The sequence below is a fragment of the Hyla sarda genome, chromosome 1 (genome assembly GCF_029499605.1).
Source record: "Hyla sarda isolate aHylSar1 chromosome 1, aHylSar1.hap1, whole genome shotgun sequence".
Taxonomy (NCBI): domain Eukaryota; kingdom Metazoa; phylum Chordata; class Amphibia; order Anura; family Hylidae; genus Hyla; species Hyla sarda.
Window position 1 is genome coordinate 302,105,694 of NC_079189.1, and position 26,018 is coordinate 302,131,711.

At 44.3% G+C, this 26,018-nt stretch overlaps 1 protein-coding gene across 1 annotated transcript; it reads right to left on the reverse strand.

Moving 5' to 3' along the window:
- Positions 1 to 7,117: 7,117 nt before the first annotated feature.
- Positions 7,118 to 22,476, reverse strand: LOC130269730 (relaxin-3-like). The gene is made up of 2 exons (XM_056518133.1): positions 22,231 to 22,476; positions 7,118 to 8,978 (listed from the first exon to the last, which is right to left on the reverse strand). Exons 1-2 carry the CDS (start codon positions 22,424 to 22,426, stop codon positions 8,707 to 8,709), a joined length of 468 nt encoding a protein of 155 aa, XP_056374108.1. The 5' UTR covers positions 22,427 to 22,476; the 3' UTR covers positions 7,118 to 8,706.
- Between the last annotated feature and the right edge of the window lie 3,542 nt (positions 22,477 to 26,018).

The window sequence follows — 26,018 nt, forward strand, 5'->3', positions numbered from 1 at the left end:
AGTTGGTAGGAAGGCAGGTAAAATGTTTGGTGCTAGGTAGGTAGGCAGGTATAAGTTTGGTTGGTAGCTGGGTAGCCATGTAACATTTGGTAGGTAGGCCCTTTGTCCAGTGTTTTCCAAACAGGCTTTGACTGCTTGGGCATGCTGGGAGTTGTAGTTTTGCAACAGCTGGAGGAACCCAGGTTGGGAAACAATGGACTAAGGACCTACCTACCAAACCTGAGAGCCTCCAGCTGTTGCAGAACTAAAACTCCCAGCATGCCTGGACAGCTAAAGACTGTCTGGGGGAATGCTAGGAGTTGTAGTCTTGCAACAGCTGGAGGAGCCCAGGTTGGAAAATACTGACTAAGGAGGTGTTTTCAAAACAGTGTCTCTCCAGGTGGTCCAAAACTACAACTCCCAGCATTCCCGGACAGTCTAGTGAATAGTGAGTACAGCTCTGGAGTATAATACAGGATATAACTCAGTACATAAGTAATGTAAAGTGACCCTATACAACGTGACATCTTATACAACGGGTGGCACCCATTGTGCAAAATCTAACTATTGCGATAAATGAAGGGTCACGTTACATTACTTATGGTGGAAGCAGCAGGTCACTCACCTCGTCTCCTAAGGAAACTTTTAGATTTGACTGTTGTGAGGCTCCTCAGATTCTGTTATATGAATGGCGGCTCTGGAGTATAATACAGGATACAACTCAGGATCAGTACAGGAAAAGTAATGCAATGTATTGTATGTACACAGTGACCTCACCAGCAGAATAGTGAGTACAGCTCTGGGGTATAATACAGGATATAACTCAGGATCAGTACAGGATAAGTAATGTAATGTATGTACACAGTGATCTCACCAGCAGAATAGTGAGTACAGTTCTGGAGTATAATACAGGATATAACTCAGGATCAGTACAGGATAAGTAATGTAATGTATGTACACAGTGATCTCACCAGCAGAATAGTGAGTACAGTTCTGGAGTATAATACAGGATATAACTCAGGATCAGTACAGGATAAGTAATGTAATGTATGTACACAGTGACCTCACCAGCAGAATAGTGAGTACAGCTCTGGAGTATAATACAGGATATAACTCAGGATCAGTACAGGATAAGTAATGTAATGTATGTACACAGTGACCTCACCAGCAGAATAGTGAGTACAGCTCTGGAGTATAATACAGGATATAACTCAGGATCAGTACAGGATAAGTAATGTAATGTATATACACAGTGACACCACCAGCAGAATAGTCAGTACAGCTCTGAAGTATAATACAGGATATAACTTAGGATCAGTACAGGATAAGTAATGTAATGTATGTACACAGTGACCTCACCAGCAGAATAGTGAGTACAGCTCTGGAGTATAATACAGGAGCTCAGGATCAGTATAGGATAAGTAATGTAATGTAAGTACACAGTGACCTCACCAGCAGAATAGTGAGTACAGCTCTGGAATATAATACAGGATATATAACTATTATAATTACTAGGTTCACACTGAAAAATCTTCAGACAGCAATGCATTTCTGAGCGGATCTGCAAAAAGATCTGCACGGTCCTAGCGCCGCCCAAAGGGATCGCTTCTGGAGATTCATCAATGTGAACCAAGCCTTATACATGTGAGAAGGGGATTACACATGTGAGAAGGGGATTACACATGTGAGAAGGGGATTACACATGTGAGAAGGGGATTACACATGTGAGAAGGGGATTATTATAATCCTCCACTCACATATATGTAACATCTCTCCATCACATGTGTAATCTAATAATCTCCTCCTCACATTTATAATCGCAAAATCAGATTATACATGTGAGGAGGGGATTATACATGTGAGGGTGGGATTATACATGTGAGGAGGGGATTATACATATTAGAGGATTATTATAATCCTCCCCTCACATATATTTATCATATCTCCCGCACATGTATAATCTGATAATCCCCTCATCACATTGATAATACCCTCACATATGTAATATCATAATCAGAGTATATGTGAGGGGATTATACAGGTGAGGAGGGGATTATTATAATCCTCTCCTCACATATATGTATTATCTCCCCCTTACATGTATAGTCTGATAATCCCCTCCTCACATTTATAGTCCCCTCACAAGTATAATCTCCTAATAAGATTATATGTGAGGGGGTTATTAGACTATACAGGGGGAGATGATACATACACGTGAGGGGAGGGTTATAATAATCATTATTATCCTGCAATCACATGCATAATTTCTCCCCCCCCCCCCCCACACACACACAATCGCAACCCTGCACCCCCCCCCCCCTCCAATCCTCACCCCACCCCCCTGCCAAACAACCCCTGCCCCTCAACTCACTTGTAATCCGGATGATATACCGCTCCATCTGGCGGTGAGTGACGCTGCAGCCTGGAGGCCGTGTGTGGGGGCTGTAAATCACTGATAGAGAGGAGCGGAGGACTCCTCTCTGTTCCGCTCCTCTCATCTCTATGATGCCCGCGGCCCGCCGTGACGTCGCACGTCACGTCAGCGGGCGTGACTATTTCCCAGGCAGCCACAGCGGTCCTGGGATAGTGGCTGCCTGTGGAAGATTGACGGCGGAGGCGGTGGCAATGAATTACAAAAAGGCCCCCTCCCAAAAAAGGTAGCGGGCGGCGGCGGTTGTGGACCCCCTCCCTCCCTCAGTCTAAAATTTTGACGCCTGGCCCGCCTGTTTCCCAGCCTGGGATGTCATGACCAGGGCCCCGCGTGGGGGAAAAGGGGCTAGCTGCTTTTGGGCCCCCAGGAATGAGAGGGCCCGAGGCAGCCGCCCCTTTTGCCCCACGTTAAAGACGGGCCTGGCCCCAGTGGTCAGTGAGTGACTGTCACTCACTGACTCGCTAACAGTTTCAGTTCCGGCTGGGCCCCCCTGGGCTCCTGGGCCCCTGTGCAGCTGAACAGGCTGCACATATGGTATGTCCGCCCCTGCTTCAGACAATGAGTTAACAGATGGCTGAGGACCTCGGGCATTAGAGATTCCTCCACTCTTGCTCTCTTTACTCTGGTATGTCATGGAGTTTTAAAAGCTGATGTAGGGGGATGTTGGTGGCTGTGGTAGAACATGTGACTGTAAGATGTTCTTAGCTGTCGCATCTGCTATGGCTGACCTGTGGTATGTGATGGCTCCCCAGATTATCCCACCAGCAGTTGGGGCAGTGTGTCGACCTACAGTAAAGGCAGAATTAAGGCACTCACCACAAGGACTTCATACTCTAACGGCCCTTCTTGGATCCCAAACAGAACCTGGATTTCTCGCTAAAGACGATACAGTTCCAATCTTTAGCAGTCCATGTTTCTCATTCACACCACCAATACATACAAAGGTGATGTGGAAGGCTATTGATGTAAGGGCATATAGTGGGCACCATGACACCAAATTATATTCTGCTAAGCACCTGGAAATGTCTAGGCTGAAACAGAGGTGTATAATGAAGGCATGAAGAAAAGGAGGAAGTCCGGCATATGAAAACCCAACTTTATTAGGCGATAAAAGCAGGTACAAACACGAGTAGGAACATCAGTAGGACATCTGGACGTGTTTCGGGTCGATGCCCTACCCTTTATCACAGATAGTTCCAGACCCTGAAGGGCTTCCTTAAATAGGGAAAAATCCACCGCTTCACGACATAGACAACAATGGGTTCAGACGCAATCAGTCAGGAGCTTCCAATCATTTTATCGATGTACGTCACAGCTCACACAAGAAGAGGTGATTTACATAGAAAACTATTGAACAGAGAAGGCTATTGGCAATTTATGTTGAAAAAGCTCGCTCCTACAGGTCTGAATGTCAGACAAGAACTCTTCCTTCATTATTGATGCAAGTGCAACAAAATAAATGAAAGTTTGCTTAGTACCAAATAAATTTGAGATCTACATGTCTTTTATCCATTATTATTAATATTATTATTTTTCTTTTTTCCTTTTCTAGCATTTTGCCTGCCTTGAGTCTATCAGTATTTTTCCCTGATTATCCTTGTTAATTAACGTGGAGAGAAATGTTTTTTTATTTTACACTTAAATGTTAATGTCTTTGTTTTCCATGATTTTCTTCATGCTTTTTTATGTGTTCTTTTAATTGTCATTTTGATCACATGTGAAGCTTTGGACAGGAAGTTCCCACGTGGTGGAATTTTTCCTAATTTAAGGGAGCCCTTCAGGATTTGGAACTATCTGTGATAAAAGGGTGGTGCATCCACCCGAAACGCATCCAGATGTGCTACTGATGTTCCTACTCGTGTTTGTACCTCCTTTTATCACCTAATAAAGTTGGATTTTCATATGCCGCACTTCCTCCTTTTCTTAAAGTCTGATTACACACCTGGGTCCGTGCGAGTCCGTGCACAGAATCAGAAGTTCAGTAGAGCTGGTTTCCCTTTTGTTTGTTTTACACAGACTGTATAATGAAGGTACCACCGCTGTCTGGATGGTGGACAAGGAAACAGTGGGAGCTGCTCATTTTTGTTGGTGGACCAAAAATTTCTCTCTACTGAGGTCTGTTTGGGCCATCTGGAGTCTGTTTGCTGAGTGTGCCCTCATGTAACCTCTGCTCCCAGTTTGTTAAAATCACCATCCTGCTTCTCTCAGTTCAATGATGTGCCCTCTCTCAAAGACTGGGCAAAATGTGCATTGTAGAGGCGTGTCTAACAGGCAACAATCTTTCACCAAGAAGTACACTACCCAAAAGTGGCCTCTAAGAGCCTTTTTTTATAGGGTGGAGGGGAAGCATTTTTACTCCCTCTTGTGGCAAGACCCACTGTTCAATCAGGCCATACCTGTAATCATTTACTTATATACCTGAGCCAAATCTGCATGCCAAGTTTTGCAGCAATCCAAAATATGGGAATGTATGGTTGTATTATGTTTTTTTTATCAACATGTGTATTTTGATATCAAATTACATTATTGCACCTATTGAGGAAATAAAGTTATTTCCTTTTTGCAGTGTATTTATTGTAGCTAACAAAAAATGGGCCACTAGGTGTCAGCAGGCCCAAAGAATCTTCTACTGTTAGTGTTTCATTTTACCATAAGCTGACTTTTATATTGTCAGGCAGTCACATCTATAAAAAGTAGCTTTTTAAAGTAGATGATCAATCCTGGTATCAGATGCAATCTATCCCTATTCTTTAATATGACTCTAAACAGCATAATGTCCTTTTATATTTACTGACAGCTCAGTTCCAGTCTGCTACAATGCATATCAGCAGGGCTGGTGCAAGGATCTTTGCCACCCTAGGCTAAAGCTAATTTTGCCGCCCATAGGCCCGCCTTTTAACACGCCCGCCCCCCCCCTGCCCCCCTTACTACTGGGGTGACACACTGTAACCAACCTCCTTCCCATGTAATCTACTTAGTACTGGGATGACATACTGTAACAAACCTCCTCATGTAATCACCTTACTACTGAGGTGACACACTGAGGCAGAACGGCACCCCCATCAAGAGGGTGCTCTAGACAGCGCCGGCCCTGCATATCGGTTCACAAAAGGCCCCCCCTCCAACATGTTTTTGAGAGATTGGACATTATCATGATGTCTGGAACAAATATGATGGCACAGTGAGGAGAGGTAGGAAGGAGTTGAGGCGCAGTAGAGATCAAAATCTGTGTTGTTTTTATAGTTCAGACATTTACGCATGCGGCAATACCACATATGTTTATTTTTATTTATAAAAAAAAATTTAAGGGAAAGGGGGGTGATTCAAACTTTTATTAGGGAAGGGGTTAAATAAACTTTATAAATTTTTTTCACTGCACACACTGATCTTTTACACAGATCACTGCAAAGCCATAGGTTTGCATTGATCAGTGTTATCGGCAGTTGATTGCTGCAAGCCTGAAATCCATGCTTGAGCAATCAATCGCCATCCGGACGTGCAGGAGGCACCCTCCCTGCTGCGTCCTAGCTGATCGGGAGATCGCGATTTTATCCCGATTTTATGTCCCGATCAGCCCGACTGAGCTGCCGGGATGCTTTTACTTCCACTTTTAGACACAGCGATCATCTTTGATCGCCATGTCTAAAGAGTTAATGCCAGACATCTGCTGGAACGGCGATGTCCGGCATTAGCCACGGGTCCTGGCTGCTGATAGTAGCCCGGACCATGTGGGTATGATGTGAGCTCAGCTTCTGAGCTCACTTCATAACCCTCCCATGCAGTAGCGCTGTATAAATCCGGCGTTCTGCGGCAAGGGGTTAAAGGGGTACTCCAGTGGAAAACAATGTTTTTCATATCAACTGGCTCCAGAAAGTTAAACATATTTGTATATCACGTCTATAAAAACAAATCTTAATACTTCCAGTACTTATAAGCTGCTGTATGCTGCAGAGTAAGTTGAGTTGTTCTTTTCTGTCTGACCACAGTGCTCTCTGCTGACACCTCTGTCCACATCAGGAACTGTTAAGAGCAGGAGCAAAACCCCATAACAAACCTCTCCTGCTCTGGACAGTTCTGTGCAGCAGCTGATAAGTACTGGAAGGATTAAGATACAGCAGCTGATAAGTACTGGAAGGATTAAGATTTTTTAATAGAAGTGATTTAAAAATCTGTTTAACTTTCTGACACCAGTTGATTAGATTTATTTTTTTCCACCGGAGTACCCCTTTAAGGTGCCCATACACCATATATTAAAGTTGACTGATCCCTCCACCATTGGCGGGTTTGGCTGACTGTCTAAGGGCTTCCCAATTCTTCAATAACAAATGATGTCAATGGAGAGAAGGGTTGGGCATGTTGGATCTCTATCAAGCTTTTTTTTTTTGTTCTCGGAAGAACATGCCAGTCCTGTCTGGCTGTGGGTTATCCCTCCCCTCTCCTTAGAGAAAACGTGACCTTTGCTATTTCATAACATGCTCCATTTCCTATTGAAAACCATGCCGATAAGTTTTATTAATGACTGAGAATATGATTATATATCTTACTCATAACTTGTAGTCCTTCAGCAGTGAAAGTAAGTATAGCCACAAAAGCTGAATTCCCACTAGGTATGCTACAAGATGTGGCTTTGCTGCTAAAGGGAAAAGTATGATTACCTTTTTTTCTTTATCTATAGAAAAATATGAACTCTATATGAAAAATGATACATTCTAGTTCTATGCAGTCTTTATTTCATGTGCTGTATTATGTTAGGACTTAGTTATAGATGAATAAAGGAAGAGAAACAGGATACATGGAGTACAGGAAAGCAAAAATACATTTTCTTTGGGAAAATCAATTGGGTGATTTACATTTTTATGAAACTCTGTAAAGGCTTCTAAATTAATTCAGATCTGAACTGTAAAATAAAGGTGTGTACTGTAATATGAAGCGGGACTCACGTTTAAACCTTATGACTAGAAGAAGAGTTGTTTCCTCCTGATCTTATTGTAGTCTAATGTGATCTTACATGTACAAACTGTTCTTCCAAACAGCATCAGTTTTTCCAATATCTGACAATGAACTCTTGCAATTTTAATATTGTCCTCAATCTGTTTGGGCAACACATTTTAGTTGAACATAAAAATTAGGTTTAACTATTATTGACTCAATTCCTGGTCATCTTGGTGCATAGTGAGCAGCATTAAATGGAACCTGACATCAGTTCTATACTGCCTGAACAATGAGTTATCAGGGTGGTCCCTGGCAGCCTCCTCCTACCCCATCGGCCTTGATTGATAGATCTCTCTTTGTATAGGGAGCGATCTATCAAGACTGGTGGGGCAAGTAGAAGCCACTGAGACCACCAAGATGACTAGTGGTTCAGGCAGCACGAAAGTGATGACGCGTTTCCATTAAGTTCACACAGAAGATTTGTTGCAGAAATTTCATACATGTGAAAGGGGTTGTTTCTGCAACATGTGCTTGAATTTCTGCAAGTTCTTATATGGATGAATAGGAGAGTACCAGAGATTATGTCAACAAATGTATGTGTGTGGTTATACTGTAAATTGTTTAGGCTCATTTAATAGGCTCATTTAAGCATTTATATGGCAGTGAGAAGATCTTCGGAAGTAGTTTCCTTCCATGTCACAGGCCCTATTTATTGTGTAGTGGCTGGGCTGGGTTTCTGCAACAGAGTTCTCATTAAAGTGATAGTCCAGAACACCCCTTTAAAAGGAATCTTACAGCAGGGTCACCCATGCTAACTTGCTAGTATTGGGTGACAGTACAGGCATAATGATGCCTTTGTTGCGCCATTATGGAGAAATAAAGTAATAGGTAAATGAGTAGGTTTGGAGCACTGGGGGCATTTCCTAGCCTCTAAGTGCACTGCTATGCCCATCCAGCTGGTCTAGTATGAACACCCCGTAATAGGTATGCATAAACATTTTCATCTGCAAACGCGGGATCTCACAGCACATAGCAGCTACGTCACTGCTGAGGACGCTTATGCATATTTATTAGGGGGATTTCTTACAGGATCTGCCATTGGGCATAACAGTGCAATTAGGGTTTACGGAACACCCCCGGAGCACCTAACAAACTCATTTGCATGTTCAAATTTTTGTCCATATTTCCCTAACTGCACGATGTAGAAGAAAAAAAACATAATTGTGATCAGCATCACCCAGTACCAGTAGGTTAATATGGGCAACCCTGCTTTCAGATGCCCTTTAAGAATAGAAAATCAGATCTTAACAGAGATGGCAAAGTGCTTTATACTCAGTGTAAATATGTACTGCATGAAAGCCACATTAACAGAACTTCATAAGTTCAGTCTTGGTACAGCCTCTTTGACAGCAGGATAAAGCAGGTCCTGCACTTCTCTTCATCCGCAGACCAACACCTTGCTGTTCTTCATTTGCTATAGGATCATATAGGGCACCTTGCAACTGTTCCAGAGTTGGATCATTCTTCTGCAGGGAGGAATAGGGAGTATTTGCAGCTCTATGGGTATCTCCATAAACTGAATTCAGACGGTCAGGATCCTCAAAGGTGTCTCTATTCAACCAGTCCAGGAAATCATCTAAAATGAGAATATATAACTAGTATCTCACAGTAGAAAATATTACTGGCATCACCCTAGGGTTACTTTCAATAGGAGGTAGAGTACTGTTCACATGCAGTGGAAATAGAGGTGTCTTAGCCGTAATGAATAGCTGGGGTGCAATAGCGTCAGAAGTATTAGGCAATGAATGACACCAACTTGGTAGAAGCCTATAAACGCAGCACTCACCAGTAGTTCATGGTGCCTCTTCTTTGTTAAGTAAAAAGTGCAGCGGCATTCACAGGCGGGTGAGCAGGTGAACAAACATGCAGGGGGAGGAGAGGCGACGGACGGTTGCGCACACATAGCACTTCGTCAGGCCATCGCTTTGTTGGCCTGATGAAGGCTACGTGCGTGCATCGGTCCATCGCCTCTCCTCCCCCCGGCATGTTTTTTCACCTGCTCCCACGCCTGTGAATGCCGCTGTACTTTTTACTTAACAAAGAAAAGGCACCATGAACTACTGGTAAGTGCTGCGTTTATAGTCTTTTACCAAGTTGGTGGGAATATATAACTGTTACCACATTACTGTTTGTAATACCTTCTTAGATGTTCTACAATGCTTTTGATACTTACTGGTTTTCTGTAAGAATACCACTTGATACACAGCTTAAAATCTATATTGATTAATAGAAACCAGTCAAATATTAGTTGTCTCATGAACAGTTTTGCTAGTTGATCCAATATACAGAATGTGGATAATATGGATTATCCTAAAAATGATTTATTAAAGGTTATATACAGATCATCCATATCAATAATTCCACTGACTGGGGAAGGAAATAATATTGATTACCATGACAATGGTGCTTTTTAAGGGAATCTGTCATCCCTGTTTGCTGATAAGAGGTACAGATACGGTTGGATAGCTATTAGGATATAAAAGTAAACTGGACTAGAGCTGATGGTGGTCACTAAACTTTTAAAATCCCCTTTTTTTTCTCAGCCAAGTGTCAAGGACAAGCTGCTCAAGTGCCACAGCCTGGCATGCCTCCCTGCTCACCACCCCTTCCTTGATTGATGTAGAGAGCCCTATATGTCAGTCAAGGAGGGTCTGAGAGGTGAAAGGAAATAAGGAAGTGTGGTAGACTGGGGCAATTGAGCAGTTTGGCCCCACCTCTTTGACACTTGGCTAAGAAATGAAAAAGTGACAAGAAATGAAAAAGCGACTTACTTAATATTAGACAGATTTCATTAATGTTATGGCTGATCAGTGTATTGTAAAGAAATCATTTTTTTAACGATAGCATATATATTGCCAAGCACACTACAGACTAGAATATTGAGTGCAGGTTGCAACTTGAAAATATCCTGGAATACTAAACACTCACATTGGATGGATTCCAGAAATTGGGGCCCACTATGAAGTTATGAACAAGTAGGGCCCAGTACACTAATGGGAGTTCATATGTGGCAGTATCCCCAATGCTAGCAAAAAAGATTACCCACAGGTGCCACTCATAACATGTACTTCCTAAGGATTTTGGGGGGGAATTCATATAGACCTGTGCACAAATGTTGCCTATAGCCACCAATCAGATACTTCATCTTTCTGAGGCCTTTTTAAAAAGGAAAGAAACGATCTGATTGGTTTCTATGGACAACGTGTCAACTTTTCCTCTGAAAAGGTTTTGATAAATATTCCTCTTTGTTTTTACAATCCCCTGGTCAAAGCAAAAGTATTATAAGTTGAACTTCTTGTGAGTTCTTTTCACCTTGACCATAAAACTATTGGGGACCATCTTCCCTGAAAACAAAAAAGCTCATATTATTAAGACAGAACATTTAGTTACACCTTTAATTAGTATGAATTAAAGAAGGATCTGATGAAACTACTCCCAAAGAAGTTATCTCAGATACATATTCATGGGTTTAAGATATATTTAGGTTATAAACTTATAATAGTTTTTTTTAATCATATTCACATACATTAACTTTAATGATGTCAAGATCAGATCTGTAGTAGCTATATAAAAGAGAGTTATACATAAGTGTATGCACTTGACATTTGACATAGTTACATTGATTGGCCTGGTTTCGAGACTCATTGGTAATCAGGGTGACGCCATAGACAATAGAAAAAAGTAGTGTCAGCTCACCACCCATGATAACACAAAAAAGGGAAAATGATATCTGGCACCTCAGACCAGTCTGGTGCTAATGTCCCTTGGTAAGCAACATAAATAATATATACCATAGAAAATCACCAATACGGCTAAGATACCATAAAAACTTGATTTTACTCAAAATGATAGTGTATAAAGATAATGCTGGGAGCAGGGAAAAGGATACAGGTGAGTACCTACACCAGAGTTCCTACCTATATAGGTGGGAATCTCCTACTTCTTTGTGTGGAGAGGGTAAGGAAAACAAATAACATATTTATGTATCGGTTGGCGGGCCTCTCTTGCCAACGCGTTTCGCCCATAGATTATAGGGGCTCATCAGGGAGTGAGGGGAAGCCACAATCAGATACAAAGAACACAGATACAAAATTAGTGATGTAAGCACATAGCGAATGATAATATTAATGATATTAGTACAGCGTCAGTGGGTTAGTGAGTGTCAGTCAGTCTTGGAGATGAGTATAGCAGTCACTGTCAATATGAGATTCAAGACAGATAGATAGCGGACAAAACTAGAATAAATTTGTTGGCATAATGTCACAAAGATAAGCAAAACTCAGGACAAAAATGCTGGAGCAGTTTCATGTAGTCCTTCAAGATGTGTATTCATGTCCACTGCCATTATAATACATTGTTACACATATGGAAACCAAGACTCACTGATGACAGCTCATAAAAAGTACCAAACTATATAGCCCAGTAAAGAGGATATGTATTCCAGGGCCAATAATCCCAAGATAAAGGGAGAATTGGTAAACAAAGAATGACAATAAAAGAACATCGGGTCAAGCAGAGGATTCCTATTAATATAGGAAGATTCCCAAACTGACGGTGGTGGTCATATTGGATAAAGAGACAACCATATAGGTGATGAAAACATCAGTAGTGGAGACGTAAGTAGCCATATCCTCTTTACTGGGCTATATAGTTTGGTGGAAAACTTTTTTTTTAAATCAACTGGTGCCAGAAAGTTAAACAGATTTGTAAATCCCTTCTATTAAAAAAATCTTAATTCTTCCAGTACTTTTTAGGGGCTGTATACTAAAGAGAAATCCAAAAAGAAATGCATTTCCTGTGATGTCCTGACCACAGTGCTCTCTGCTGACCTCTGCTGTCCATTTTAGGAACTGTCCAGAGAAGCATATGTTTGCTATGGGGATTTTCTCCAGTTCCTAAAACGGACAGCAGAGGTCAGCAGAGAGCACTGTGGTCAGGACATCACAGGAAATGCATTTCTTTTTTTGATTTCTCTTTAGTATACAGCCACTAAAAAGTACTGTAAGGATTAAGATTTTTTTAATAGAAGTGATTTACAAATCTGTTTAACTTTCTGGCACCAGTTGATTTAAAAAAAAAAAGTTTTCCACGGTAGTACCCCTTTAAGGCATATGGATACGCCCGTGGGAATTCCGGTCCCCGCCGCTAGCCGGTTGGGGACCGGACTGGGATGACTGCTGATATCTATCAGCAGGCATCCCGTGTATATGCCCAGGGGGGTCCTAAGACAATTCAGACCGACGATTTTCCGCGGATCCGGGTCATACCGGTGTCAGGTGACTCGGAAAATCAGGGGGATCGGGGGTGTCCAAGACACCCCCAGTCCCACTGAAGGGATAGGAGTTAGGTGGCAGGGGTGCCACCCCTCCTATCCCTGCTATTGGTCGTCAGGACGTGACCACCAATAGCAGATCGGGGGCGGGGGGGTTAAAGTTTGGTTCCCAGAATGGGGGAACTGTAGCGTGACCGGCGGCGGTGGAGGTCCCTTACCTGATCGGCTGCGGCGGGCGGTGATGACGTGTGGCTCCCTCGTGGCTCCCTGAAGAAGACTACGGAAGATGGTGAGTAGTTGCCTAGCAACATCTGGGGGGGCTAAACTTTGGAGACCACGATACTGTGCTCTATAAACTGTAGCCCCCCCCCCCCCCCAGATGTTGAGAAATTACAACTCCCAGCATGCCCAGACAGCCGTTTGGGCATGCTGGGATTTGTAGTTTTGCAAGATTTAGAGGGCTGCAGTTTGGAGATGACTTTGCAGTGATCTATAAACTGTAGTCCTCCAGATCTTGCAAAACTACAACTCCCAGCATGCCCACACAGCAGTTTGCTGTCTGGGCATGCTGTGATTTGTAGTTTTGCAACATCTGGAGGGGCATAGTTTGGAGATCACTCTGTAGTGGTCTCTGAACTGTGGCCCTGCAGATATTGCAAAAGTGCCAATACCAGCATGCTCAAACAGCAAACAGCTGTCTCACCATGCTGGGACTTGTAGTTGCGTACCTCCAACTGTTGCATAACTATATCTCCCAGCATGCACTTCGGTGATCAGTACATGCTGGGAGTTGTAGTTTTGCAACAGCTGGAGGCACCCCGGTTGGAAAATACTGAGTTAGGTAACAGAACCTAACTGAAGGTTTTCCAACCAGTGTGCCCCCAGCTGTTGCAAAAGTAGTTTTGCAACATTGCAACAGCTGGAGGTTTGCCCCCCCCCCCCCCATGTGAATGTACAGGGTATATTCACACAGGTAGGTTAACAGTAAGTTTCCTGCTTCAAGTTTGGGCTGCGGCAAATTTTCTACCGCAGCGCAAACTCCTAGCGGTAAACTCACTGTAAACCTGCGCCAGTGTGAATGTACCCTAAAAACACTACACTACACTACACTAACACAAAATAAAGGGTAAAACACTACATAAACACCCCCTTACATTGTCCCCCCCCCCCCCCAATAAAAATAAAAACATTGTACGGCAGTGTTTCCAAAACGGATCCTCCAGCTGTTGCAAAACAACAACTCCCAGCATTTCTGGACAGCCGCTGACTGTCCAGGCATGCTGGGAGTTTAACAGCTGGAGACACCCTGAGTGGGAATCACTGGCGTAGAATACCCCTATGTCCACCCCTATGCAATCGCCATTTTAGTCCTCAAATGCGCATGACGCTCTCTCACTTCGGAGCCCTGCGTATTTCATGGAAACAGTTTAGGGCCACATATGGGGTATTTCCGTACTCGGGAGAAATTGCACTACAAATTTTGGGGGGCTTTTTCTCCTTTTACCCCTTATGAAAAGGAAAAGTTTGGGTCTACATCAGCCGGTTAGTGTAAAAAAAAATTTTTTTTACACTAACGTGCTGGTGTTGCCCCATACTTTTTATTTTCACAAGAGGTAAAAGGAAAAAAAGACCCCCAAAATTTGTAACGCAAGTTCTCCTGAGTACAGAAATACCCCATATGTGGGCGTAAAATGCTCTGCATGTGCACAACAATGCTCAGGAGTGAGAGGGCACTATGTACATTTGAGGCCTAAATTGGTGATTTGCACAGGGGTGGCTGATTTTACAGCGGTTGTGCCATAAACACAAAAAAATAAATACCCACATGTGACCCCATTTTGGAAACTACACCCCTCACAGAATGTAATAAGGGGTGCAGTGAGCATTTACCCCCCACAGGTATCTGACAGATTTTTGGAACAGTGGTCTGTGAAAAGGAAAAATTTAATTTTTCATTTGCACAGCCCACTGTTCCAATCTGTCAAATGCCAGTGGAGTGAAAATACTCACTGCACCCCTTATGAAATTCTGTGAGGGGTGTAGTTTCCAAAATGGGGTCACATATGGGGGTCCACTGTTCTGGCACCACAAGGGGCTTTGTAAATGCACAAGGCCCCCGACTTCTATTCCAACCAAATTCTCTCTCCATAATCTCAGTGGAGCTCCTTCTCTTCTGAGCATTGTAGTTCACCAGCAGAGCACTTGACATCCACACATGGGGTATTTCCATACTCAGAAGAAATGGGGTTACAAATTTTGGGGGGAATTTTCTCCTATTACCCCTTGTAGAAATGTAAAATTTGGGGGAAAACCAGCATTTTAGTGAAATTTTTTTTTTTTATTTACACATCCAACTTTAACTTAAAGTCGTCAAACACCTGTGGGGTGTTAAGGCTCACTGTGCCCCTTGTTATGTTCCTTGAGGAGTGTAGTTTCCAAAATAATATGCCATGTGTTTTTTTTTTCTGCTCTGGCACCATAGGGGCTTCCTAAATGTGACATGCCCCCAAAAACCATTTCAGAAAAACTCACTCTCCAAAATCCCATTGTCCCTCCTTCCTGTCACGATGCCGGCTGGCAGGTAGTGGATCCTCTGTGCCAGAGAGGGATTGGCGTGGACCGTGCTAGAGGATCGGTTCTAAGTCACTACTGGTTTTCACCAGAGCCCGCCGCAAAGCGGGATGGTCTTGCTGCGGCGGTAGTGACCAGGTCGTATCCCCTAGCAACGGCTCAACCTCTCTGGCTGCTGAAGATAGGCGCGGTACAAGGGAGTAGACAGAAGCAAGGTCGGACGTAGCAGAAGGTCGGGGCAGGCAGCAAGGATCGTAGTCAGGGGCAACGGCAGAAGGTCTGGAATCACAGGCAAGGAACACACAAGGAACGCTTTCACTGGCACTAGGGCAACAAGATCCGGCGAGGGAGTGAAGGGGAAGTGAGGTGATATAGGGAAGTGCACAGGTGTAAACACTAATTGGAACCACTGCACCAATCAGCGGTGCAGTGGCCCTTTAAATCGCAAAGACCCGGCGCGCGCGCGCCCTAGGGAGCGGGGCCGCGCGCGCCGGGACAGAACTGACGGGGAGCGAGTAAGGTACGGGAGCCGGGGTGCGCATCGCGAGCGGGCGCTACCCGCATCGCGAATCGCATCCCGGCCGGAGGTAGTAACGCAGCGCCCCGGGTCCGTGGAACCGACCGGGGCGCTGCAGTGAGGGAAGTGTAGCGAGCGCTCCGGGGAGGAGCGGGGACCCGGAGCGCTCGGCGTAACAGTACCCCCCCCCTTGGGTCTCCCCCTCTTCTTGGGGCCTGAGAACCTGAGGATCAGACTTTTGTCCAGGATATTGTCCTCAGGTTCCCAGGACCTCTCTTCTGGACCACAACCCTCCCAATCCACTAAAAAAAAAGTTCTTCCCCTGACCTTTTTAGAGGCCAAAATCTCTTTGACAGAGAAGATGTCCGAGGAGCCGGAAACAGGAGTGGGAGGAACAGATTTAGGAGAAAAACGGTTGAGGATGAGAGGTTTAAGAAGAGAGACGTGAAAGGCATTAGGGATACGAAGAGAAGGAGGAAGAAGAAGTTTGTAAGAGACAGGATTAATTTGACACAAAACTTTAAAAGGACCAAGATAGCGTGGTCCCAACTTATAGCTCGGGACACGGAAACGGACATATTTAGCGGAGAGCCATACCTTGTCTCCAGGGGAAAAAATGGGAGGAGCTCTTCTTTTCTTATCTGCGAATCTCTTCATGCGAGAAGAAGCCTGTAAGAGAGAATTTTGGGTCTCTTTCCATATGGTGGAAAGATCACGAGAAATTTCATCCACAGCGGGCAGACCAGAGGGCAAGGGGGTAGGGAGGGGGGGAAGAGGGTGACGGCCGTACACCACGAAAAACGGAGATTTGGAGGAAGATTCAGAGATTCTGAAATTATACGAGAATTCGGCCCAAGGTAGAAGATCTGCCCAGTCATCCTGGCGGGAGGAAACAAAATGTCGTAAATAGTCACCCAAGATCTGGTTAATTCTCTCTACTTGTCCATTGGATTGAGGATGGTATGCAGAAGAAAAATTTAATTTAATCTTGAGTTGTTTACAGAGAGCCCTCCAGAATTTAGACACAAATTGGACGCCTCTATCCGAGACGATCTGTGTAGGCAACCCGTGAAGACGAAAAATGTGTACAAAAAATTGTTTAGCCAACTGAGGCGCTGAAGGAAGACCAGGAAGAGGGATGAAATGTGCCATTTTGGAGAATCGATCAACGACCACCCAAATAACAGTGTTGCCATGGGATGGGGGTAAGTCAGTAATAAAATCCATACCAATCAGAGACCAAGGTTGTTCGGGGACAGGTAGAGGATGAAGAAAACCAGCGGGCTTCTGGCGAGGAGTCTTATCCCGGGCACAGATAGTGCAGGCTCGCACAAAGTCCACCACATCAGTCTCTAGAGTCGGCCACCAATAGAAGCGAGAGATGAGTTGCACAGATTTCTTGATGCCCGCATGACCTGCGAGATGGGAGGAGTGACCCCATTTGAGGATCCCAAGGCGTTGGCGTGGAGAAACAAAGGTCTTTCCTGGAGGAGTTTGCCTGATGGAGGCTGGAGAAGTGGAAATCAGGCAGTCAGGAGGAATGATGTGTTGAGGAGAGAGTTCAATTTCAGAGGCATCTGAGGAACGAGAGAGAGCATCGGCCCTAATGTTTTTATCAGCAGGCCGAAAGTGAATTTCAAAATTAAATCGGGCAAAGAACAGAGACCACCTGGCCTGACGAGGATTCAGCCGTTGGGCAGACTGGAGGTAGGAGAGGTTCTTGTGATCGGTGTAAATAATAACTGGAAATCTTGATCCCTCCAGCAGATGCCTCCATTCCTCAAGTGCTAATTTAATGGCTAGAAGCTCTCGATCCCCGATGGAGTAGTTCCTCTCCGCCGGAGAGAAGGTCCTGGAAAAAAAACCACAAGTAACAGCATGCCCGGAAGAGTTTTTTTGTAGAAGGACAGCTCCAGCTCCCACTGAGGAGGCATCAACCTCCAATAGGAAGGGTTTAGAAGGGTCAGGTCTGGAGAGCACGGGAGCCGAAGAAAAGGCAGACTTGAGTCGTTTAAAGGCGTCTTCCGCTTGAGGAGGCCAAGACTTGGGATCGGCATTTTTTTTTGTTAAAGCCACAATAGGAGCCACAATGGTAGAAAAATGTGGAATAAATTGCCTGTAATAATTGGCGAACCCCAAAAAACGTTGGATGGCACGGAGTCCGGAGGGGCGTGGCCAATCTAAGACGGCAGAGAGTTTATCTGGGTCCATTTGTAGTCCCTGGCCAGAGACCAAGTATCCTAGAAAAGGAAGAGATTGGCATTCAAACAGACATTTCTCTATTTTGGCATAGAGTTGATTATCACGAAGTCTCTGAAGAACCATACGGACATGCTGGCGGTGTTCTTCAAGATTGGCAGAAAAAATCAGGATATCGTCCAGATATACAACAACACAGGAGTATAGTAGATCACGAAAAATTTCATTAACAAAGTCTTGGAAGACGGCAGGGGCGTTGCATAGACCAAAGGGCATGACCAGATACTCAAAGTGTCCATCTCTGGTGTTAAATGCCGTTTTCCATTCATCCCCCTCTCTGATGCGGATGAGATTATAAGCACCTCTTAAGTCCAGTTTGGTAAAAATATGGGCACCTTGGAGACGATCAAAGAGTTCAGAGATGAGGGGTAGGGGGTAGCGGTTCTTAACCGTGATTTTATTAAGACCGCGGTAGTCAATGCAAGGACGTAGAGAGCCATCTTTTTTGGACACAAAGAAAAATCCGGCTCCGGCAGGAGAGGAGGATTTACGGATAAAGCCCTTTTTTAAATTTTCTTGGACGTATTCAGACATGGCAAGAGTCTCTGGGACGGACAGAGGATAGATTCTGCCCCGGGGTGGAGTAGTGCCCGGGAGGAGGTCAATGGGACAATCATAAGGCCTGTGAGGAGGTAGAGTCTCAGCTTGTTTTTTGCAAAAAACGTCCGCAAAGTCCATATAGGCCTTAGGGAGACCGGTTACATGAGGAAGCACAGGAACACGGCAAGGTTTACTGGGAACCGGTTTTAAGCAGTCCTTGGAACAAGAGGGCCCCCAACTCTTGATCTCCCCAGTGGACCAATCCAGGATTGGGGAATGGAGTTGAAGCCAGGGAAGTCCAAGAAGGATTTCAGAAGTGCAATTGGGGAGGACCAACAGTTCAATCCTCTCGTGATGAGATCCGATGCACATTAGAAGGGGCTCCGTGCGGAAACGTATAGTACAGTCCAATCTTTCATTGTTTACACAATTGATGTAGAGGGGTCTGGCGAGACTGGTCACCGGGATGTTGAACCTGTTGACGAGAGAGGCTAAGATGAAATTTCCTGCAGATCCAGAGTCCAGGAAGGCCACAGCAGAGAAGGAGAAGGCAGAGGCAGACATCCGCACAGGCACAGTAAGACGTGGAGAAGCAGAGTAGACATCAAGGACTGTCTCACCTTTGTGCGGAGTCAGCGGACGTCTTTCCAGGCGGGGAGGACGGATAGGACAATCCTTCAGGAAGTGTTCGGTACTAGCACAGTACAGGCAGAGATTCTCCATGCGGCGTCGTGTCCTCTCTTGGGGTGTCAGGCGAGACCGGTCGACCTGCATAGCCTCCACGGCGGGAGGCACAGGAACAGATTGCAGGGGACCAGAGGAGAGAGGAGCCGGGGAGAAGAAACGCCTCGTGCGAACAGAGTCCATATCCTGGCGGAGCTCCTGACGCCGTTCGGAAAAACGCATGTCAATGCGAGTGGCAAGATGGATGAGTTCATGTAGGTTAGCAGGGATTTCTCGTGCGGCCAGAACATCTTTAATGTTGCTGGATAGGCCTTTTTTAAAGGTCGCGCAGAGTGCCTCATTATTCCAGGATAATTCTGAAGCAAGGGTACGGAACTGTACGGCATACTCGCCAACGGAAGAATTACCCTGGACCAGGTTCAACAGGGCAGTCTCAGCAGAAGAGGCTCGGGCAGGTTCCTCAAAGACACTTCGAATTTCCGAGAAGAAGGAGTGTACAGAGGCAGTGACGGGGTCATTGCGGTCCCAGAGCGGTGTGGCCCAAGCCAGGGCTTTTCCAGACAGCAGGCTGACTACGAAAGCCACCTTAGACCTTTCAGTGGGGAACTGGTCCGACATCATCTCCAAGTGTAATGAACATTGGGAAAGAAAGCCACGGCAAAACTTAGAGTCCCCATCAAATTTATCCGGCAAGGATAGTCGTATTCCAGAAGCGGCCACTCGCTGCGGAGGAGGTACAGGAGCTGGCGGAGGAGATGATTGCTGGAGCTGTGGTAGTAACTGTTGTAGCATAACAGTCAGTTGAGACAGCTGTTGGCCTTGTTGCGCAATCTGTTGTGACTGCTGGGCGACCACCGTGGTGAGGTCAGCGACAACTGGCAGAGGAACTTCAGCGGGATCCATGGCCGGATCTACTGTCACGATGCCGGCTGGCAGGTAGTGGATCCTCTGTGCCAGAGAGGGATTGGCGTGGACCGTGCTAGAGGATCGGTTCTAAGTCACTACTGGTTTTCACCAGAGCCCGCCGCAAAGCGGGATGGTCTTGCTGCGGCGGTAGTGACCAGGTCGTATCCCCTAGCAACGGCTCAACCTCTCTGGCTGCTGAAGATAGGCGCGGTACAAGGGAGTAGACAGAAGCAAGGTCGGACGTAGCAGAAGGTCGGGGCAGGCAGCAAGGATCGTAGTCAGGGGCAACGGCAGAAGGTCTGGAATCACAGGCAAGGAACACACAAGGAACGCTTTCACTGGCACTAGGGCAACAAGATCCGGCGAGGGAGTGAAGGGGAAGTGAGGTGATATAGGGAAGTGCACAGGTGTAAACACTAATTGGAACCACTGCACCAATCAGCGGTGCAGTGGCCCTTTAAATCGCAAAGACCCGGCGCGCGCGCGCCCTAGGGAGCGGGGCCGCGCGCGCCGGGACAGAACTGACGGGGAGCGAGTAAGGTACGGGAGCCGGGGTGCGCATCGCGAGCGGGCGCTACCCGCATCGCGAATCGCATCCCGGCCGGAGGTAGTAACGCAGCGCCCCGGGTCCGTGGAACCGACCGGGGCGCTGCAGTGAGGGAAGTGTAGCGAGCGCTCCGGGGAGGAGCGGGGACCCGGAGCGCTCGGCGTAACACTTCCCTTCTGAGCCCTCTAGTGCACGCACAGAGCACTTGACATCCACATATGAGGTACTTCCTTACTTGAGAGAAATTGGGTTACCAATTTTAGGAAGATTTTTCTCCTTTTACTTCTTGTAAAAATTCAAAAACTGGGTCTACATGAACATGCAAGTGTAAAAAATTAAGATTTAGAATTTTCTCCTTCACTTTGCTGCTATTCCTGTGAAACACCTAAAAGGTTAACAAACTTACTGAATGTCATTTTGAATACTTTGAGGGGTGCAGTTTTTATACTGGGGTCATTTGTGGGTATTTTGTAATATGAAGGCCCCTCAAATCCACTTCAAAACTGAACTGGTCCCTGAAAAATTCAGATTTTGAAAATTTTGTGAAAAATTGGAAAATTGCTGCTATACTTTGAAGCCCTCTGATTTCTTCCAAAAGTAAAAACATGTCAACTTTATGATGCAATCATAAAGTAGACATATTGTACATGTGAATCAATATAACATTTATTTGGGATGTCCATTTTCCTTATAAGCAGAGAGTTTCAAAGTTAAAAACATGAAAAATTTTCACATTTTTCATCAAATTTTGGAATTTTTCACCAAGAAATTATGCAAGTATCGACGAAATTTTACCACAAACATAAAGTAGAATATGTCACGAAAAAACATTCTTGGAATCAGAATGAAAAGTAAAAGCATCCGAGAGTTATTAATGCTTAAAGTGACAGTGGTCAGATTTGCAAAAAAAGGCCTGCGTCCTTAAGGTGAAAATGAGCTGCGTCCTTAAGGGGTTAAAAAGGTGAAAAAAAATAATGCACAAACGCTCAAAAAAAAGAAAGCAAATTCATACCACTTCTGCTTTGCCTTAAAAAAGTGACATCCTACAGCACGTTCTGAGGTGATTTTTAATGTGTGCAAAATTTATCAAAGTCTGTGCACTGTTTTGATAAATTTGGGACATGTAAGCAAAAAACACAGCAAAAAAAAAAGGGATGGAAAGTGGCTGCACACAAACACAAATTGATAAATCTCCCCCTTATTGTTTAATTGTATGCTAGTAACATAACATAGTAACATAGTTCATTAGGTTGAAAAAAGACCAGAGTCCATCAAGTTCAACCTATAACCCTAATGAGTCCCTACAGGACTACTTTCAGATTCTACCGCTTTATTTACATATACTTTTATGGTATGCCATGTTTTGTTTCTCCCATTGAATTACCTGATTGAGTAATAGTAACAGAATAGAATGAGAAGCCAGAGGTAGTAGAGTCAACATAATGTCTTTGTTTCTGTAGCGGGGGTGGCATTGTGTTTTGGCAATCAAAACCGGTTGAGCATGCACTTTGAAGTAACAGAATAGTACTTACGGTAAGGGTTAAGCCTTTCTTGCCCAGGCTCAGGTGAATATCTCTTCCACCGGGATCCTCCACATGACATAACAACGGTCCGAATGAAATCTCTTCCACACAGCCTTATCCCACCATCTGCCACTTCCAATGCCTGGCATGAGTTGATTTTAATATAGGCAATGAGCAGGAAACAGAAGCAGAAACGGAGACACATGGTTCTTGATATGATGTTTTTGCCTGACCTGCTGAATGTTCCAACAGACCAATGGTCTTATAAATTAGATGCTGACCATTATCTTTTCAAGGTCTTCAAGAAAAAATGTATTTTAGGAAATCACCTTGTAAAGGAACTCCAAGAACCAGCAAGGACAACCTTGGGGCTAACAGCTGCAAAAAGGAAACCTAATATTTTTTTAACTACTTATTTATTTATTTTAAAGAAAATATCACTAGTTATACCATTAAGGGGGTTGTAAGCTTAAAGGGATCAGCGGCAGTTGACATCAGTGGCAGTTGACTATTGATAAACACCTTCTGGTCTTGTGTCTTGTTGGGGCTAAGAAACATACTAGCTTTTAAAATTTTGGAATGCCTCATCTGTGATGGATTAGTTTAACTAAATTTTCACTTCATGTTCCAGTAATTTATATAACACTGACCCACTGCTACACACGTATTTCAAGGTGGTATTATTAAAACCCATACTGTCATCAATTCCTTTAGTAGAAAAAGATGTTTACACATGACAGTTACAAATACCAATGGCCATAGTCTATCACAGCATAGTAGTATTTAACAGAAGACTTTTATATAAAGGAGGCCTATAAAACTAGGCATTAGCCCATTCTGTAACACTGGCTTGTCCCCATCGCCAGCTTAGCTTTCTTCTTCTTATATATATATTAGGGATGCACCGATATACCGGCGGCCGATACATATTGGCCGAAAATAGCTATTTCGGGGAAATGTCGAAACAACAAAAAATGTGCCGATAATGACCCACCCCCCCTGCCCGCCCACAGCACAATTTACAAACACTGCCAGTGGCAGAGGCGTGTGGGGGGGTTGCAGGGGGGGCCGGCCGCACCGGGCGCAACATCTGGGGGGGGGGGGGTCTTGGGTCGCGCTCTCCGGGATAGGAATACTTCTTTTTATGTGCCCGGGCCGGCTCCCGTGTGTGGCTGCAGGCGGGGGCCGACCAGAACATATAAAACCTAATACTGTATACTAAAAACCAGGGGGCCTCCAGCTGTTGTGAAACTACAACTCCCAGCAGGCCCGGACCCGCAAAGGCTGTCATTGTCCTTTTGAAAAATAAATGATGGCCCAACTAAACGCAAACCGGATGGAATAGCATACCACTGCAAGATGCTGTGGTAGCCATACTGGTTCAGTATGCCTTCAATTTTGAATAAATCCCCAACAGTGTCACCAGCAAAGCACCTCCACACCACCTCCCCCACACCAGCACATCTGTGAAGGATAAACCATTTCAGGTGACTATCTCTTGAGTCTCAAAAAGAGAATGCCAAGAGTGTGCAAAGAAGTAATCAAAGCAAAAGGTGGCTACTTTGAATAACCTAGAATATGACATATTTTGTATATAATTCCACATGTGTTAATTCATAGTTTTGATGCCTTCAGTGTGAATCTACAATTTTCATAGTCATGAAAATAAAGAAAACTCTGAATGAGAAGGAGTGTCCAAACTTTTGGTCTGTATATATATATATATGTGTGTGTGTGTGTGTGTGTGTGTGTGCATATACAGGGTGGGCCATTTATATGGATACACCTTAATAAAATGGGAATGGTTGGTGATATTAACTTCCTGTTTGTGGCACATTAGTATATGTGAGGGGGGAAACTTTTCAAGATGGGTGGTGACCATGGCGGCCATTTTGAAGTTGGCCATTTTGAATCCAACTTTTGTTTTTTCAATAGGAAGAGGGTCATGTGACACATTAAACTTATTGGGAATTTCACAAGAAAAACAATGATGTGCTTGGTTTTAACGTAACTTTATTCTTTCATGAGTTATTTACAAGTTTCTGACCACTTATAAAATGTGTTCAATGTGCTGCCCATTGTGTTGGATTGTCAATGCAGCCCTCTTCTCCCACTCTTCACACACTGATAGCAACACCACAGGAGAAATGCTAGCACAGGCTTCCAGTATCCATAGTTTCAGGTGCTGTACATCTCATATCTTCACAGCATAGACAATTGCCTTCAGATGACCCCAAAGATAAAAGTCTAAGGGGGTCAGATCTGGAGACCTTGGGGGCCATTCAACTGGCCCTCGACGACCAATCCACTTTTCAGGAAACTTTTCATCTAGGAATGCTCGAACCTGACACCCATAATGTGGTGGTGCATCATCTTGCTGAAAAAACTCAGGGACTGTGCCAGCTTTAGTGCATAAAGAGGGAAACACGTCATCATGTAGCAATTTTGCATATCCAGTGGCCTCGAGGTTTCCATTGATGAAGAATGGCCCCACTATCTTTGTACCCCATATACCACACCATACCATCAATTTTTGTGTTCCAACAGACTTGGAGGGATCTATCCAATGTGGGTTAGTGTCAGACCAATAGCGGTGGTTTTGTTTATTAACTTAACAAAACACTGAAGAAAATCTTCTGCATAAACTGAGGGTCCTGTTCCAATTTTTGTTTTGCCCATTCTGCAGCACCTGAGACTACGGATGAACAGTTTCCTGGAAAGTGGATTGGTGTTGCTATCAGTGTTTCTGCGCTGTTGCTATCAGTGTGTGAAGAGTGGGAGAAGAGGGTTGCATTGACAATCCAACACAATGGGCAGCACATTGAACACATTTTATAAGTGGTCAGAAACTTGTAAATAACTCATGAAAGAATAAAGTTACGTTAAAACCAAGCACATCATTGTTTTTCTTGTGAAATTCCCAATAAGTTTAATGTGTCACATGACCCTCTTCCTATTGAAAAAACAAAAGTTGGATTCAAAATGGCTGACTTCAAAATGGCCGCCATGGTCACCACCCATCTTGAAAAGTTTCTCCCCTCACATATACTAATGTGCCACAAACAGGAAGTTAATATCATCAACCATTCCCATTTTATTAAGGTGTATCCATATAAATGGCCCACCCTGTATATGTAAAACCTGTTCAAATGCCTGACAGCGAGAAAGCCTGTAAGTCCTGTTCACCCACCTATACAGAAATTGATTGACAGCTCTGCTTGCATACCTGTACACAAACCTATGTATATACGAGATTCTTTTCATCATATTTTGGGCAGGAAAAACAGGAGTCACAGGCTTCCGATGGGAATGTTTAGGAAACATAACAGCTGTACTGTTTCATCTCTAAGTTAAGTTTACACATTAACTACCGCTCCTTGTATTGGAGTTTAAAGGTTACCTGCAGCACACTTGTATTCCTCTCAGGTAAACAAATCCATCTTTTGGAGCTTGGAGACAGAAACAAAAAGAATTCAACTCATATGTGAGAGGAACATTCTAAGATAATACAGCTGGGTTCAAAAGTATATTTATAGAAGGCTTTCAATTCCATCCTGTGAAACCCCTATTGATAATATTGGAGCTTTGACTTCTTCAGCCATAAGAACCAGATGGTTTTGGGTTTCTGATCATGATTACGTCACATCACCAACACAAACTGTCTACATTAGAAGGGGTCCAATCCTGCAATAATAGGGGTACTGGGGTCAAAATATAACCACAATCACTGACAATAGACCCATGACAAAATCCAGTAGTTTATAAAGCATAACCTTATTAATAATCTATTATAAAAG

Bases quoted from the DNA above. Each gene is read 5' to 3' on its own strand.
- LOC130269730 (XM_056518133.1), bottom strand. From the start codon at position 22,426: ATGTGTCTCCGTTTCTGCTTCTGTTTCCTGCTCATTGCCTATATTAAA. The intron at 8,979-22,230 runs GTAAGTACTATT...TTCTCATTTTAG, and splicing joins AGAAAGGCTTAACCCTTACC to ATGATTTCCTGGACTGGTTG.